Source organism: Lygodium microphyllum, chromosome 4, assembly GCF_053477565.2.
Source record: "Lygodium microphyllum isolate KBCC chromosome 4, Lygodium_microphyllum_v1.1.10, whole genome shotgun sequence".
NCBI classification, from domain to species: domain Eukaryota; kingdom Viridiplantae; phylum Streptophyta; class Polypodiopsida; order Schizaeales; family Lygodiaceae; genus Lygodium; species Lygodium microphyllum.
This window is the reverse complement of record NC_141138.1, coordinates 53,285,959-53,300,902: the sequence shown is the minus strand read 5'-3', so window position 1 is coordinate 53,300,902 and position 14,944 is coordinate 53,285,959. Positions and strand designations below refer to the sequence as shown.

Genomic DNA, 14,944 nt, shown 5'->3' with positions numbered 1-14,944 from the left:
TGTTGGTTGGCTAGCATGCTGGCCAACTGGCATCATAAATGCCAAAATTGACATGAAATGACCACAACAAAAATGCCTAGAAGAAGTATAATTTGCCCAGCCCTAAATGGCATGCACACACCCACACATGAGCTAACAATACTGCTAACACTTATTGCCTTATCACTCAAAGATTAAAGAACGTGTGTACATATATGCTAAGGGTTAGTAAGTAAGATGGATGACCAACCACATTGGCCTTTATCCCAATAGATAAAGGTGCTACTAAAGAGTCAGCCTAAACAATCGTTTAGAGATCTCAAAGAGAATCTAAACCTCCTAATAGACTTACTATCACGAAAATAGGTATGCTCTGATACCATATCAAGAAATCATTGAGCAACTAGAGAGACGATAGGGTTTGCAAGGAGGAACACTGTGTATAGGGCAAACACTAAGAAGAGAAGAAGAGAAACTCAAATGAATGAAATGAAATAACGAAGTGAATTTGATACAAGGGTGTCGTAGCACAAAGGATGCCTTGGAGCAAGGAGATTGCCAAAGAAGCCTTTGAGTCTACAAATCCAAGGATGATGAGGTGTCGCCTAGAGCAAGGAGATTGTTGTCAAAGAGGAGCCTTTGAATCCACAAGTCACAGATAATGATTGGTGATGCCCAGAGCAGGAAGACTGTCATCGAAGGATGAGGAGCCTTTGAGTCTACAAACGCATGCCTCATGAGCTGATGCCAATAACAGGATGTAACGCCAAGTAGAGAAAAAGGATCCAAGTTGCAAAATGTAGATGGTTAAAGGGTGTAAGTTGCCAAACGCAAGAGAGAACATCCCAAATGTTGATGCTTGGTGGAGATGAAGGTCGCCAGCCATGGTGGAGATACCAAATGCAGCACAGCAAATGCAAGTGAATAGAGCCTCCTAACTAGCAAACGCAAAGTACAGGGGCTGCAAATCTGACGCCTGAATTACAATGGTAGACACCAGATGAAGGAAGAGGGCAAAAGAGGTCAAACACAAGAAATCCACCCTGAGGATGTTGTCACCTTGATAAAGAGATAGTCGCCAACTGGAGAGGAGAGGCCATTGCCACCATAAACGCAACCCAAGGAAGCTGGAGACTAGCGTTTGGCAACAAGGATGGAGACAATGAAAGGAGAGGAAACAGAAATGATGGTCTCACAAAGTGAGTGAAAGAGGTGGGTGAAGAATGAATGGGAGGTGCCATATATATAGACACGAACGATCTCGAGTCTCGCCCGCTCAAATCTCTCGTACAACACTCCAACACCCTCAAAAGACCCTTGGAAAGCCTTTTTGGGACTAGAAACTGAAACCAAAAAAGGAAAAGAAGAAAGGGAAAATGTACGAAATGATGTGGTTTCTCCACACTTACATATATCAAGAATGAAGACGATGGATTTTAGCAATCTAACTTTGTCTTGATAACCTCTATCATGTAGAAAGAGGGACATAGGACAATGGATTTTAGCAATCTAGCTTCTTGATAACCTCTATCATGTAGAAAGAGGGACCTATGCTCTACGAAGATGCAATCAACAAGACACAATGGTCTAATGCAATGGATGAAAAGTATGCAGCTCTCATGAAAAATAGTACTTGGAAACTTATGGATTTACCTAAGAAAAAGAATGCAAATATATTTATAAACTCAAGTATAATCTAGATGGTACCATTGATTGGTATAAAGCAAGGCTAGTAGCCAAACACTATTCCTAGTAATAAGGAATAGATTATAAGATAACTTTTGCTCCTAACCACTTTCTTTGAAACTCTCATATCTCTAACTACCATATCAAATTAAAACATTTATCAAATGGATATTAAAAATGCATTTACAAATAGCTTCCTAAATGAGAAAGTATACATGCAATAGCTTGAAGTTTTCATTATTGTTGAATATGCAATCGCAAGAGAAAACAAGTATATAGCTTGGAGGAGAAGAAGATTAAGAGAGCATAAGTCAAAGTGTATTTAGGACTATGAATAGAGAAGATTCACAAGACTAAGTATATCCTAAAAGTAAAAAGGTATATATATATATATATATATATATATATATATATATATATATATATATATATATATATCGTGTGTGTGTGTGTGTGTGTGTGTGTGTGTGTGTGTACACATATATGTATATGTATAAGTATATGTACATATATATGTGTATGTATATATATACATGTATATATATGTATATATGTATACATATATACATATATATACATGTATATATATGTATATATGTGTACACATATATACATGTATATATATGTATATATGTGTGTATACATATATATACTACACACATATATACATATATATACATGTATATATGTGTACACATATATACATATATATACATGTATATATATGTATATATGTATACATATATACATAATATCCCGATGGTCCTAAATATGTTGATTGTTCACACATGATTATTAATATATGGTAACAAATTCCCCCTAGGAGTGATGGGTTGAACAGGAGCTAGCACTCATGCATAGAGAAGTGACATGCTTGGTAGACTAGATCGATTCACTAAGGGAGTAATAGAGTGAAACAACTTTTCTTTTTTCGTTGCTTCTTAATAGATCAAGTAAAAATATTTCCAGATCATACTACTACAAAAACACGTTAAATTCAAAAAAAACACATGCTTATATTTGAAATCTCTATGTAATAACTACTAAAACCTCCTAAAATATGGGAGGATCGCATGAAGTTGGCTTTATTTGAAGCATTATGCTTCACTAAATGATCCAACATTTTTAAAAAATTTGAATAAACCTCAGCATTTAATACCATGCAATGAAAGCAACATGACACAAATATGATGATCCAAGAATGCAAGGAACACGAGAGATCAAATGACAAAGGTAAAGAATCCACTAATAATTATCAATAACATACTACTAAACCACGACAAGATGCCATGCTAAATGTATTCAAGTCTCCTTTCACAGAATGATCTATGCAATGTGTCTCATGCCTCATTACTCTGTGTATAGACACACATTATTATAAGGCATACAGTGCAATCATAGACTACCATACAACTAGGACAAAAGTAAGGATATATGATACATCCCAATAATAACCACTAATACCTAGCCACCATTCTAGAGTCACCATGTTATTTTTATGTAAAGTAACATGTCATCATGGCCACCAAAATTCATTTCACACTTCAACAAACCATCCTTCTAACCCTAAACCTTAGTGCCTCGTTCTCAATGCATATTCCCATCATCACTTATGTGTTCAAAATTTGTCATCACTTTTGTTGTCTTCTCATCCTCACCGTCTCTTTGTATGTTTTTTAGCAATCAATTTACTTAATCCAACTTTTGTATACATTGAGGAACCTCTCTCTAAAACTCAACCAATCCACCTTCATTGATCCAGCTAATAAAATCCAAGTCACTATTTCAATACCCCATGTCTAAAGTCTATTCTCAGCTAGGTGAGTAAGCAACCATCTCAAATGGCACCTAAACCTACCAAACACCCGAACCATAAGCTTGTCTACCACAGAGAAAGTCACCCAAAATCGTCCACTTGAGGGCAATGCTAAAACATGTGTTGAAGTGTGCATGTTTGATTGCCTATGCACATGACATGTGAAAGATTATAGATAGCATATTATTGCCTTGAAACAAGTAGGCAAGGTTAGAAGGAGTGTTTAAAGAGTGGATATACAGCATCTCCACTTTAAACCCTTGAGTGTAAAATGCAAATGTAAATTTCATGTGTATGGTCCAAAAGACTGAACATTATGTCTCAAGGAGTCTAGAGGCTTGGATACTATTATAGATCCTACAAAGTCTCCAGCCCACTTGGTACAAGTGGCACAACCATTTGTGCCATACCTTGGCAGACTTATGCTTAGGTGGTCCAAATAAAAGATCTACAAGATAAAGCATAGCCCTTCATTTTTTCTTGTTAATAATTTATCCACTATTTTTTAATCGAATAGCAAACTACAATGGCAACTTCAACTTAAATAAAGAAGTCATAGTGTCTAAAATTTTGAAATATAATCCCCGCAAGACATGGCAATGATGGCATAACATTACAAGCTATAATAACAAACATTTCCAAAGACATGGCATACGTTACTCGAGCTTTGGAACAATCAAAGCTTTTTCCGGGTTTTGAGAGATGCCCCTTGTAAAACAGGGAGCATCGAAGTAGACGCTAGAAAAATTAGAGCCAGGCGAATTACAGTATTATAACTTGAAAATTCCCTTCCGTTCTCTTTACCAGGCACCTGCTACCACGTAGCATTCATCGTGCTTTGCTCAGAGAGAGAGCTTTCAATTTAAAAGTTTCTTTACTATGATCCAGATCCCAAGCTTCCTGGCTACTAGCTACAGTTAGCCATAAGGTCGCACCTAAGTGATGTTGATCATGTGCCGAGGGCAACTGTAGCATGTAGTGGCGAACAACTATAGGAAACAGCACAGTGCAGACGTATTTGAGGACGAACAACTGTAGCACAGGAAACTATGAGATTCCATCATTCTTGCGGAACGAAAGCCAGATACTTTCAGCCATTCAGAGTGGCCAATGACCGTGACAGAACGCTGATTAAAGATTTGGCACTAAGAGGGAAAACACGGTTATTGAACCACATCAGAGCGACGAAGAAAGTGGAAGGGGAGAAGGAAAACGGCCCGGGGGTCCTGGAGAGAGAGAGAGCATACACAGAAGAGCAACCGAATGGCTCGCGCCAGCTGAAACGAGCTGCACCCTCCGCGCCGCCCTGTGACTGCTCTCGGACGCGAGACCGTCCATTGATCCTGTACACCGGTCAGCTTAGTCCGCCATCATCAACGAGCCTTACGCGCATCCACTCATCCCTGATTCCCTGGTTCTTCCTGTCTCCAAAAGTGATGAAAACGCGCGTCTCTTATAGCTGCAACATAAAGCTGCGCAAGCACCTTCCGGCAGATTTCGATCAGAGATGCGAAATGGCGAAGGAGGAGCCTGGAAACGGGAGGGGAGGAAGCACGCAAACGGCACGCGAGGAGGCCGGCAGGCGAGGTTCTCACGAGATGCGTCTGTTGCAGGAGGGTTGCTGTGAGCTGTTGCGAGCGTGCGAGGGAGATTTTACTTCTTAAAAAAAGCGTAAATGCAGTTCTCCTCGTCCTCCTCCTGAGTCCTACAGCTTCTTCTTCTTCCTCTTCGTCCTTTTCTTCCGCTTCAATCCCCCGCTCACCGGGACCGAGCTCGCCTTCACACCCCTGGTACACCCGATTTATATAAATATGTTTACCTTGGAAAAAAAGAGGTTCAAATAAAGTAGGGTCTAGATTCTAGAAACTCTTCTGACACACCCGAACCGCTCTTATTCGAGATCAAAAAACCGAAAAATGAAAATGCCGATATTTCTCCACACGCTACGAACTCACGAACTTCAAAAAGAACGCCAGATGCAATCAACAATACCCCTTTGCTTTTCGCATTCTTTTTGGGGAAAACTGTATTTCAAGTAGGGCCGACTGGCTGGCGACCGTCAACTGTTCAGTGTTGATGCTGTGTCTCCCATCTCATTTTCTCCATAGATGATAGCCCCATGTGCCTGTCGCATGAAGTACTTACTAGTCTCCACCCAAACGGCTACATTTTCCCGAGCTATGTTTGTCAATCAGCCGGACAACCATTCTTTCGCTCAAGCGGTCAATGTTATATTATAAAAGTAAGATAGTTACGTCATAGGAGTCAGGACTACTAAACATTGGGAACGTTGGTAGGAGCCGGGTCGCACCCATGGTTAATAGGGGACGGGAATCTCCTTGCCCAATTGTAAGTGCTAACTCATACATCATGCACATGAGAGATGAGTGATAGCTATTTCCTCTCACGTGTGGTTGAAGAGTGCCGTGGCAAATAAAATTTCATGGCCTCCTTTGATTCGGCTTTACTAACAAAAATTGATTCGTTCGAACGTGAGGAACAACATTGTTGAGCTGCATTCGGCTAATTCTCCACAGTGATTGTAGTAGAAGAATATATCCATGTCATTCACAATTTTTATTGATCATTTTTAAATCTGTTTTTTAGCTCGTGTCCACCTAATCTTATGCGCAATTGAATTTCTTAAAGACAAGTGTTTGACCATGCACATGACTTGTTTGTCATATGTGTGGTGTATCAATGCTTGTAGCATTAATGATTCATTTTTCATCCTCGTTGAATGTCAATTTGTCCCAACCAATCAACAATTTTTCCCATTCTTGAAAATCCCACACTTCACATTGTATTCTCTTCCCTCACCCCACAGTGCGACCTCAATGTTTGTGGGCAGAGGAAAGCCTTCCTACTAACCCTGGAAGATCGGGTGCAACCTGGCTCTAAGGGTAGTTACAACAGCTTTAACATGATTTTCTCTGCTCATTCCCCAAACATGAAAGTACTTAACAACTTTACCAAACTGGTCGGTCAAGTTAATGCAAGAACCCAAGCAACACCTTTCAGCACCTTGTTTCTAGCTTCCCATATGACATAAGAACTAACCCCCTACAACATTCCAAAAGAGGATAAACCTTGGTGACATTCTACCCTTTGATCCCAAAAACACACTTGTTTCCATCCATCTAATCACATCACAAAACATAGCTGAAGCAACCCACTTCGAGGTCTTCTATTGAGTGGGCTTTACACACTTTACATTCCCACAATAGGTGATAAATAGGCTCTTCTTCCAAATGGCAAAAGGGACAGAACAGAGGGACAATAACCCATTTTTAGAGCCTATCTCACATGGGGAGCCTTCTCATAACTACCTTCCATAAAAAGGGGTCATTGCCCAAGCCTTTTTTGCTGTCTTAATCATCACCTACAATGCCCAATGAGGTCTTTCCACTTCCAAAATTCTTCATCAAAAAATAGCCACATGTCATCATCCCTCTTCATTTTGAAATTTACCTTGGGCAACTATATCTCTTTGTATCTATAAAACTTCATTTTGAAATCAATAGTAGCAAATCTCAAGGAAGAAGGCCAATCATCCTAAAGTAATTCAAATTTTCTTTTCAACCAAGAGCCCTTGTCTAGACTAAATTTCTTAGCAATAACCTCCAACAAGAGCCAATCCATCTCCCCTAGGTCCTATACGTCTTTGCAAACTTTAATTCATTTCCTCAACATGGATTTGCAATGCTCAGGGTTAATGTGGATCAATGAAATGCCCTTGTCAAGAGGTAGATGATTACACCAAATAGAGAGAGAAAGACTCACATTAGCCTTACATTGCTACCCCCTCCCTAATTCTAAACCACTTAACATTGATGATGCTATTGGCAACATTAGAATGTTCAATCTTCAAGGAAAGAAGCTTACAAAGTGATGTATCCCACAAAGAAAAGCACACTCCCTCAACATGCACCTCTTTGATCCATGCTCAATAATACTAGTCATCACTAGGGCAATTTCAAGTTGCTAAGCCACTTATAAGTAAAGGATTGGACCCTCTCAACCAATTGAGGAATCCCTAGACCCCCAACTTCATGTTGTGATACCACTTGTTCTCAACTAATGCTATTCTACGTTTTTTCTCGTCTCTTGACCAAACAAAATCTCTCAAAACCTCTTCAATTTTCTCTCAAGTTGACTTACAAAATGAAAACATTATAAAAGCCACAAGGAATCTCATAGATTGTAGCACATGCTCTAGCATAGTAATCTTCCTGAGGAAAGAAAGAGGCTGGGAGCTCCAAGAGGTAAATTTTCCTTAAATTTAATCTGGTAGCCAATTAAACCATTGCTTACTTATGGTTCCTAACCCCACCAAGCTAAGCATTTGAGGACTCTCCAAACCCAATTCTTTTGATTGAGAATTATCAAAATAGTACAATTTGAGGACCTCAATCTTAGCTATGCTAACTTTTGAACCAGAGGCTTCACAAAATTCATTGTAGATATTGAATAGAGTTGAAATGTTGGTTGTGTCTTCCCTAATAATATTAACATTGTCATTTGCAAACTCTTAAGCACCCAATACCAAACCATCAAGAAGAGGAAGACCTTTGTTGTCTTCCTTTACGTAACTAAATTCATATTTAGCAACAATGGGTTGGATACCAAAGCAAAAAGTTGGGGTATCAAGGGACACCCTTAACAAAGAGAGCATCTCAAAGGGTAGGCTACTTGCAAGTAACCATTAATGCAAAGCCATGCTAAGGCATTAGAAAACATAGCTCCAAGAACTCTACAAAAACTAGAGCCACTATCAACTTTGGCTAGCACAAATAGTATGAAGTCAGTTATTGCAAGTAGTCCATCATGTCCAAAAAACCAATCCCAGAAAATTCAGCTGAGCAAGAGCAAACAAAACTACTACATTCTATTGTAGGCCTTGTCTAATTAAATAATTATGAGCACAAACTTTTCATTCAACAATCTGGCATGATCAATGGACAAGGCCAAGTTAAGGATAACTTCTTAAATCTTGTGACCATGCACAAGTTGAATTGCTTTGGGTGCCAAAAGGAGAGCTCATGGCTACAGGACTACAACATTGAAGGGCATTGTAGTTTGCATTCTATTGTCAAGCTTTATTTTTATAATGTGAAAATTTATATATATTTTTAAATGAGAGATAGAATAGTTTTCAAATGTGGTGCCTTTGCAATAATTGTATCAATTTCATGCTAGATTGATTATCAAAGCTCATACGTCAACTAAATACCCTCCCCCCCAAAAAAAAAAGGTCACTCAACTAGATTCGAACTTATGAGCACACACAACCCACCTAGTATTTCCACCAATTCAACTACTCCTCAAGGGTAAGATAAAATAGCAACGACATTCATAAACTACACTTAGGTTTAAGCCTAGGACTTAGACATGCACTTATACAAAAGCGTGAAAAGGTTGTGGCCTTAAACCCTTGGATAGCCAAAAAGTATCATTTAAGCTTTAGATCTTACAAATATGTTGTATTAACAAAAAAGAAGTAAATATTTACACCGTCATATGCAAGATAATATTGCTTCTTCAAAAGCTTCGATATAACCTTATAGATATCATTGATTTAGATCATCGAGGTAAAAAGATACCAACTGACTTGGGTTTAAAGTTTTCCTTTATAAATAACACACATGCAATTCATGTTTATGTTTGTGAAGAGTTGTTAATACCTATCATAACTTGAGCCATGCTTTTGGATGTTGTGATCAAACACAAAAAGAGCCTACCAAGGCTTGTCTCAATAGTCTATACATGTTGATCTTTTATGTACAACATTATTGTTGCTTAAGGTTGTGATTGCAATGGGTTGTTCACAAATGACTCTAGGTGCTTCCAACACTTAAGCAATGTATAGTGATTCTAATGGTAATGACAATGGCTACGTCAGTCAAGATATTAATCCCCACAAGCTATGCTTCACATTTCATCAAATGTGCAAAGACATCTCACCTCCATAGCCACTTTGCCAAAATTGAAGCAATAACTTAGCCTATGAAATATGGCTTTGAAACCATTCAAAAACATGAGAAATATGGATTTGTGGCATTTTGAATTATGCTATTTTGAAGCATGCAATGCAGAATGAATGTTACAAATAAGAAATTCATCAAATAACAATAACTTTGGGGCCATTTCCAAAGTTACAAAAGGATTATACATGGAATAGTGTTTACTAGCATTACCTCGATATAGGACAACAATACTACAATGGTTAGTGTGTCGTGATAAATCTTCTATTTAAAATTTGTTTCAAGTACGTTGAAGTTTAATGAGACACGTGGCACAAACTAAAAAAAGGAAATCGAGCAATGCTTAAGTGCTTGCGTACCCTTGTTTTAAATATGTATTCCATCAGCCAAGCAATGTTGTTGGAGTAACGAACATGCACAAACCATGAATCAAGCTATTTATACTAGGAGTGAGAATAATCACTTTAGCATAGCTATAGTCATGTTATTAAGTTTTACACAAGGGATGAACTTAATAACAATGGCAATCCTCTAAGATATGTGTCAACACCCTCCATAATTACTTTTTGCTTAGGAGGGTTGGTCATTGCAAAGTCCTTGAGATGCAAAGATTCAAATCACATTACTAGCACTATTGAATTGTGCCTTTCAAGTCAAACAACATGTAATCTCACAATACCTTTGAACATACTTTCTATAGACATTCAAGCATTAGTGAGAAGAAATGAAGTCCATATAAATGTACATGACTTGGCATCAAAAGATTCTTAATAGATTTTAATTGTATACATTACAATTGCATGCATTCCAATTACATGCCACACAGTGAATGATCTAACATCTCTTCCCTAGTTGATCAATGATTTTTCACCCAATATTGATACCCACAAGCACTATCACATTGGGTGAAACATTCGTTGCAAACATTTATCAAGGTGATTGTTGCAACAAGCCCTAGATCTCATTGCATCAAAGTGTAGTTATGGCCTCTTGCTACTGTGAGCATGTTTGCCTTAGAAAACTAAGCATCAAACAAATAATCGGTTTCTTACAAACCCTCATGAGCTTTGATTGGCATGCCTAGTTTGATTATCCTCTCACACATTTCTGTACATGATATTGAAGTTTGCCTCCAATGCTATGCTATAATGAGGAAGACCTTTGGAGGACCACATATAAATCCTCTCTCTCTCTCTCTCTCTCTCTCTCTCTCTCTCTCTCTCTCTCTCTCTCTCTCTCTCTCTCTCTCTCTCTCTCTCTCTCTCTCTCTCTCTCTCTCTCTCTCTCTCTCTCTCTCTCTCTCTCTCTCTCTCTCTCTCTCTCTCTCTCTCTCTCTCTCATATCAACCCATAAATCTAGGCTCATACCTTGTTTTTTTATTCCTATTACTAGATGAAGAAACAAAGCCTAAGGATTAGGATGCTACTTATAATATTATCAATATTGACTCTATGGCATATGAAGTGTTCATCAAAGTACTGTGCCTTGTAAGTAATTATTTTGTTCCTTTGCTCCACTATTGGATTGAAATGTAAAGATGTTCCACATAGCCTAATTATGCCACACTCCTAGTATCAAAGGATGTAAAAGAGCAGCCTAAAGCATGATGCAATCAATAGAAGGTGTCCCAAAGACCCATCTCTAAGGGATAGCTATCTTACTAGCTATGATCCAGCTGTCCTTCCCTAATAGTTGAAATATAGGGCCAAACATGATGTCTTGTGCACATGCACATTTATAATAAAAAATCATGTTGTTGTGTAACACTATCAATACATTCTGATATATTGGATCTAAGTACTTTTTGTTCATTGAACAAAAAACTATAACAATAAATTGTATCTTTGAGTATGTGCACTTTTGAGAATCATAAAACTAGTCAAATTACGTGCACTATGAGCAACATCTTCAAATTCTTTATAACAAGTATATTCATATCTACTTCAAGTCTACTACCTAATAGGAGTTCTCCCTTCAACCATACAATTCTATGCATTTATAATTAATAAGTCTATTGAAATGTTTGCACAAAGAAACCCAATATCTAGACTAAGTTGAACTATCATGTTCAATGATTCAATGTGTTGCAATCCAAGAAAGCAACCCTTGTGGTTTGATGAAGACTAAATATGCTTGTTCAAAGTTTCTAAAAGTACGTTCAAGTAACAAAATTGAATTTTGTATCTTCATTTTTGAAAGTTAAACATTGACTTGTAAACCTCTCCTCTTTATTGCACATGATTTTAGCTTTCTTGTTGCGAAACTATGTGTTCCATGAATCTAAATTTCAATATATGGGCCTCAAAGTATGTGATTGTGATGCTTTACTTAATTACACTTGAGGTAAAACATCTCATCTCATTTGAGGTGAGAGGTACTTCTTTAGAGTAAGCCCTCTCCATGAGAAATACCATTTATAAATTGCTTACCATGCATCATGGTTTACATAGAGGTAATTGTAAGGTAAGGTTTCCCTACAAAACGATGTGCTCCTTTGAATCTAACTTTTAGTACATTGGGCTTAAAGTTTGTGGTTGTAATGCTTCACTTATTGCACGTGATTTGCAACATCTCACATCACTTGAGAGATGTAAGCAACTCCTTTAGCTTCATCCTTTTCCATGGAATATATTATTTAATAAACCTCTAATCATGCATAATGTATTATACAAAGAGGTAATTGTAAGGTCAAGTTGCCCTATAGTTATTGTGCACAAAACCCTACATGCTTTGAGTATCCTATTGCTCAAAACCAAAGCATGTCAACATGAAGGGTATAAGTTGCCTCACTCACTAACCTTAACATGTCGAGTCTCTCCATGAAAGCTTGTGTAATGAGTCAATATGCTAACTTATGTTGTACATTTAGTTTGTAGAAAGTTAAGTAGTTTGCCTCATTATAAAGAATGTGGAATTTATTCATCCATGAATTTAATTCATTGGTGACAAATTGCTTATAGAAAAACTCTTAGTACTAAACTTTCTATATTCTTTGTTGAAAACCAAATGCATATTGATGATGACAAAGTGTCATCCATTTTTGCTTTCACCACCTATGTTGTGTATAATGTCATTTACTGAGCCTTTCTTATATGCTCAAAGTATGTCTAAGATGTGAATTGTAAACACACTATTGTTTATATAGATTGTTTTCCTTTATGTGAAACAACCCTTGAGTTTGTATCACTTGCATATTTCAATGCTTTACTTTTAGATGTCATTGTCATACTAGAATGATTACCATCTTTGGATGCACTTTGCCATGATGTAATGATTCAATGCACAACAAAAGGTGTGTACAATGACAGATGAAGGGTGAAGGGTGAATGTACTCTCAATTTCAGAATTTTTGGTCAGATGTATTGAGATGGATGGAAAGGCGAGTAATGTCATTTTAGATATGATGTAGTGTAAACACCATGCACAATGGTCATATAAGAAGTTAATAAAAGGTAGTGGGGTATGTGGCACAAGATGTCATGTTGTGTACATATGAAATGGCACTCATCATGCCGAAAGCCTAGTGTACAACCATGTCTTTCGAGGCTTGACATTAGTGTCATAATTCCATCAAGGCACACGTACCACATTTGTATAAAATCATACTCATCATGCTTAAGACCTAGTGTTCAACCATGCCCTCAAGGACACGTGCTATGCATCATGACTCCATTGAGGCAATAGGTTCACACAATATAGTCATAATAGGATTTCAAATTCTAAAGAAGGAAGGAAGAACTTTTGATCATTCATCCACCTTTGGTATTGAAAAGTAGTAATTTGTGCATGAAACTTCTAGTATTTGTTGAAAAGTACGAATCACAATAAGGCATATGGAATAATGACTTTTTAAGTATTAACTCATGCAATGTGGCTTATGTTAATCCAGAAACAAGTAAACACATATAACTCTTATAGCTTGATTGTTATCAATTGAAGGGAGAAAGCATGTATAGGTGGCCTAGAAAGTAATGCCCAAGTCATTATTTTTTGGCACTTAAAAGTAGGCATTTAAAAGTACTTGTAATCTCAAAGAGAATCTCGATCATAAAATCTAAGTAAAAAATAAACTTAGTAATTAAATCTATAAAAATAGTTGTTTCTCCATTAATTGAAATGGAGAAAGAGATTGGCAATTAAAAGCTTATAGCCAATAAATTTTGACAACTTGAAATCACACACACACACACACACACACACACTCTCTCTCTCTCTCTCTCTCTCTCTCTCTCTCTCTCTCTCTCTCTCTCTCTCTCATTTCGAGATGCCATGGTTGCTCTCTCTGAGAGTTGTCCTTGCATATGCACACACATAGTCTCTCTCTCGCATTCTTCATTTGTTACTTTTTTCTATCTCTCTCTATGTTCATAAGCTCTTGTAGATGTTGGAAGCACTCTCCTCTCTCTTTGAGCTTTCTCTTTGAAAGCATTCTATCTAAGATATCTTTGAGTTCTCTCTCTATTACCACATTTCAATAGTGATGTGTGTAAACACACTTAGGATTATCATGGCACTATTTTCCCTCTCTAGGAGATTGAGGTACATTGTTCTCTCTCTAGAATGTTTTTCCCCCCTTATATGCCAATTCACTTTAGGGGATACTTCTTGTAAATCTTCTTCTTCCATACCTCTCAATACACTTATGAGTTGTGCTCTGTCAAGCTTCCTCTTCTCTTAGATGTGTACTTGCATTCCTACAACCCTAAACCCAATAACTGGTATTAGAATAGGCTTCATCCCCTTGGGGAAAGTCATCAACACCTTGTGTTTGATTTCTTGAGATTGGGACAAGATTTGACAAGCATTTTCAGGTTGATATATATCATCATGTTTTTTATTTGGGTTTGTTTTGTCCTCCATTTGCACTATTGTCAGTACGACGCATGTTATTTATTCCTTTTGCACAAAATTTTAACATCAGTCACTTCTACATGTAAGAGCCCTTATAGTCTCCTTCATATCATGCTACATAGCACAAGTTGGTTTTGTGAATATTTTCCTCTATACACACAACTTTTGCATCAAGTACAGTCAATGACCATGGCTAACAACAATGATGTATTCTGTATGTTGGTTGTTGAGGACCAATTGGATGGAACCAAGTCATGGGCTTATGCAATGCATCATGTATTAGTTGCAAAGGGGCTTTGAAACATCATGCATGGAATTGAAGATGTCCTATTGCTATTTTGAAAGCTGCAAGGTGTAGAAGAAATAGTAGAAATAGATGTTGTTCAGAATATTGCATGTTTTGCTGGACTTTTAGAGCACTGCCACCACCACCTACTCCTAAGCATATTCTTTGGGATGGCAGAGATGTAGAGGCTTATGCTTTGATTTCCTTGTTTGTTGAACATATCATGATCTCACATATTCATTTATGTAAGGCAACCAAGAATACTTGGGATATACTTGCATGTTTGTATAAAGGAAGAAATGAGGCTCATATTTCTTACTTGTGTAAGCAATTAAAGAGTGA

At 37.4% G+C, this 14,944-nt stretch overlaps 1 protein-coding gene across 10 annotated transcripts in view; it reads right to left on the bottom strand.

Moving 5' to 3' along the window:
- The window catches only part of UVR8 (Regulator of chromosome condensation (RCC1) family protein), a 167,518-nt gene extending 162,013 nt beyond the window's left edge, over window positions 1-5,505 (bottom strand). For 3 of the 10 annotated variants that reach the window (XM_087675986.1, XM_087675988.1, XM_087675989.1), the window contains exon 1: window positions 4,729-5,287. In XM_087675986.1, the coding sequence (XP_087532112.1) occupies window positions 4,729-4,819 (91 nt within the window). In that variant the 5' untranslated portion in view covers window positions 4,820-5,287. Of the gene's footprint in view, window positions 1-4,728; window positions 5,291-5,473 lie in introns of those variants that run through there. The other 7 variants (XR_015690568.1, XM_087675981.1, XM_087675984.1 and 4 more) reach the window with 5 other exon arrangements.
- Window positions 5,506-14,944: the final 9,439 nt, after the last annotated feature.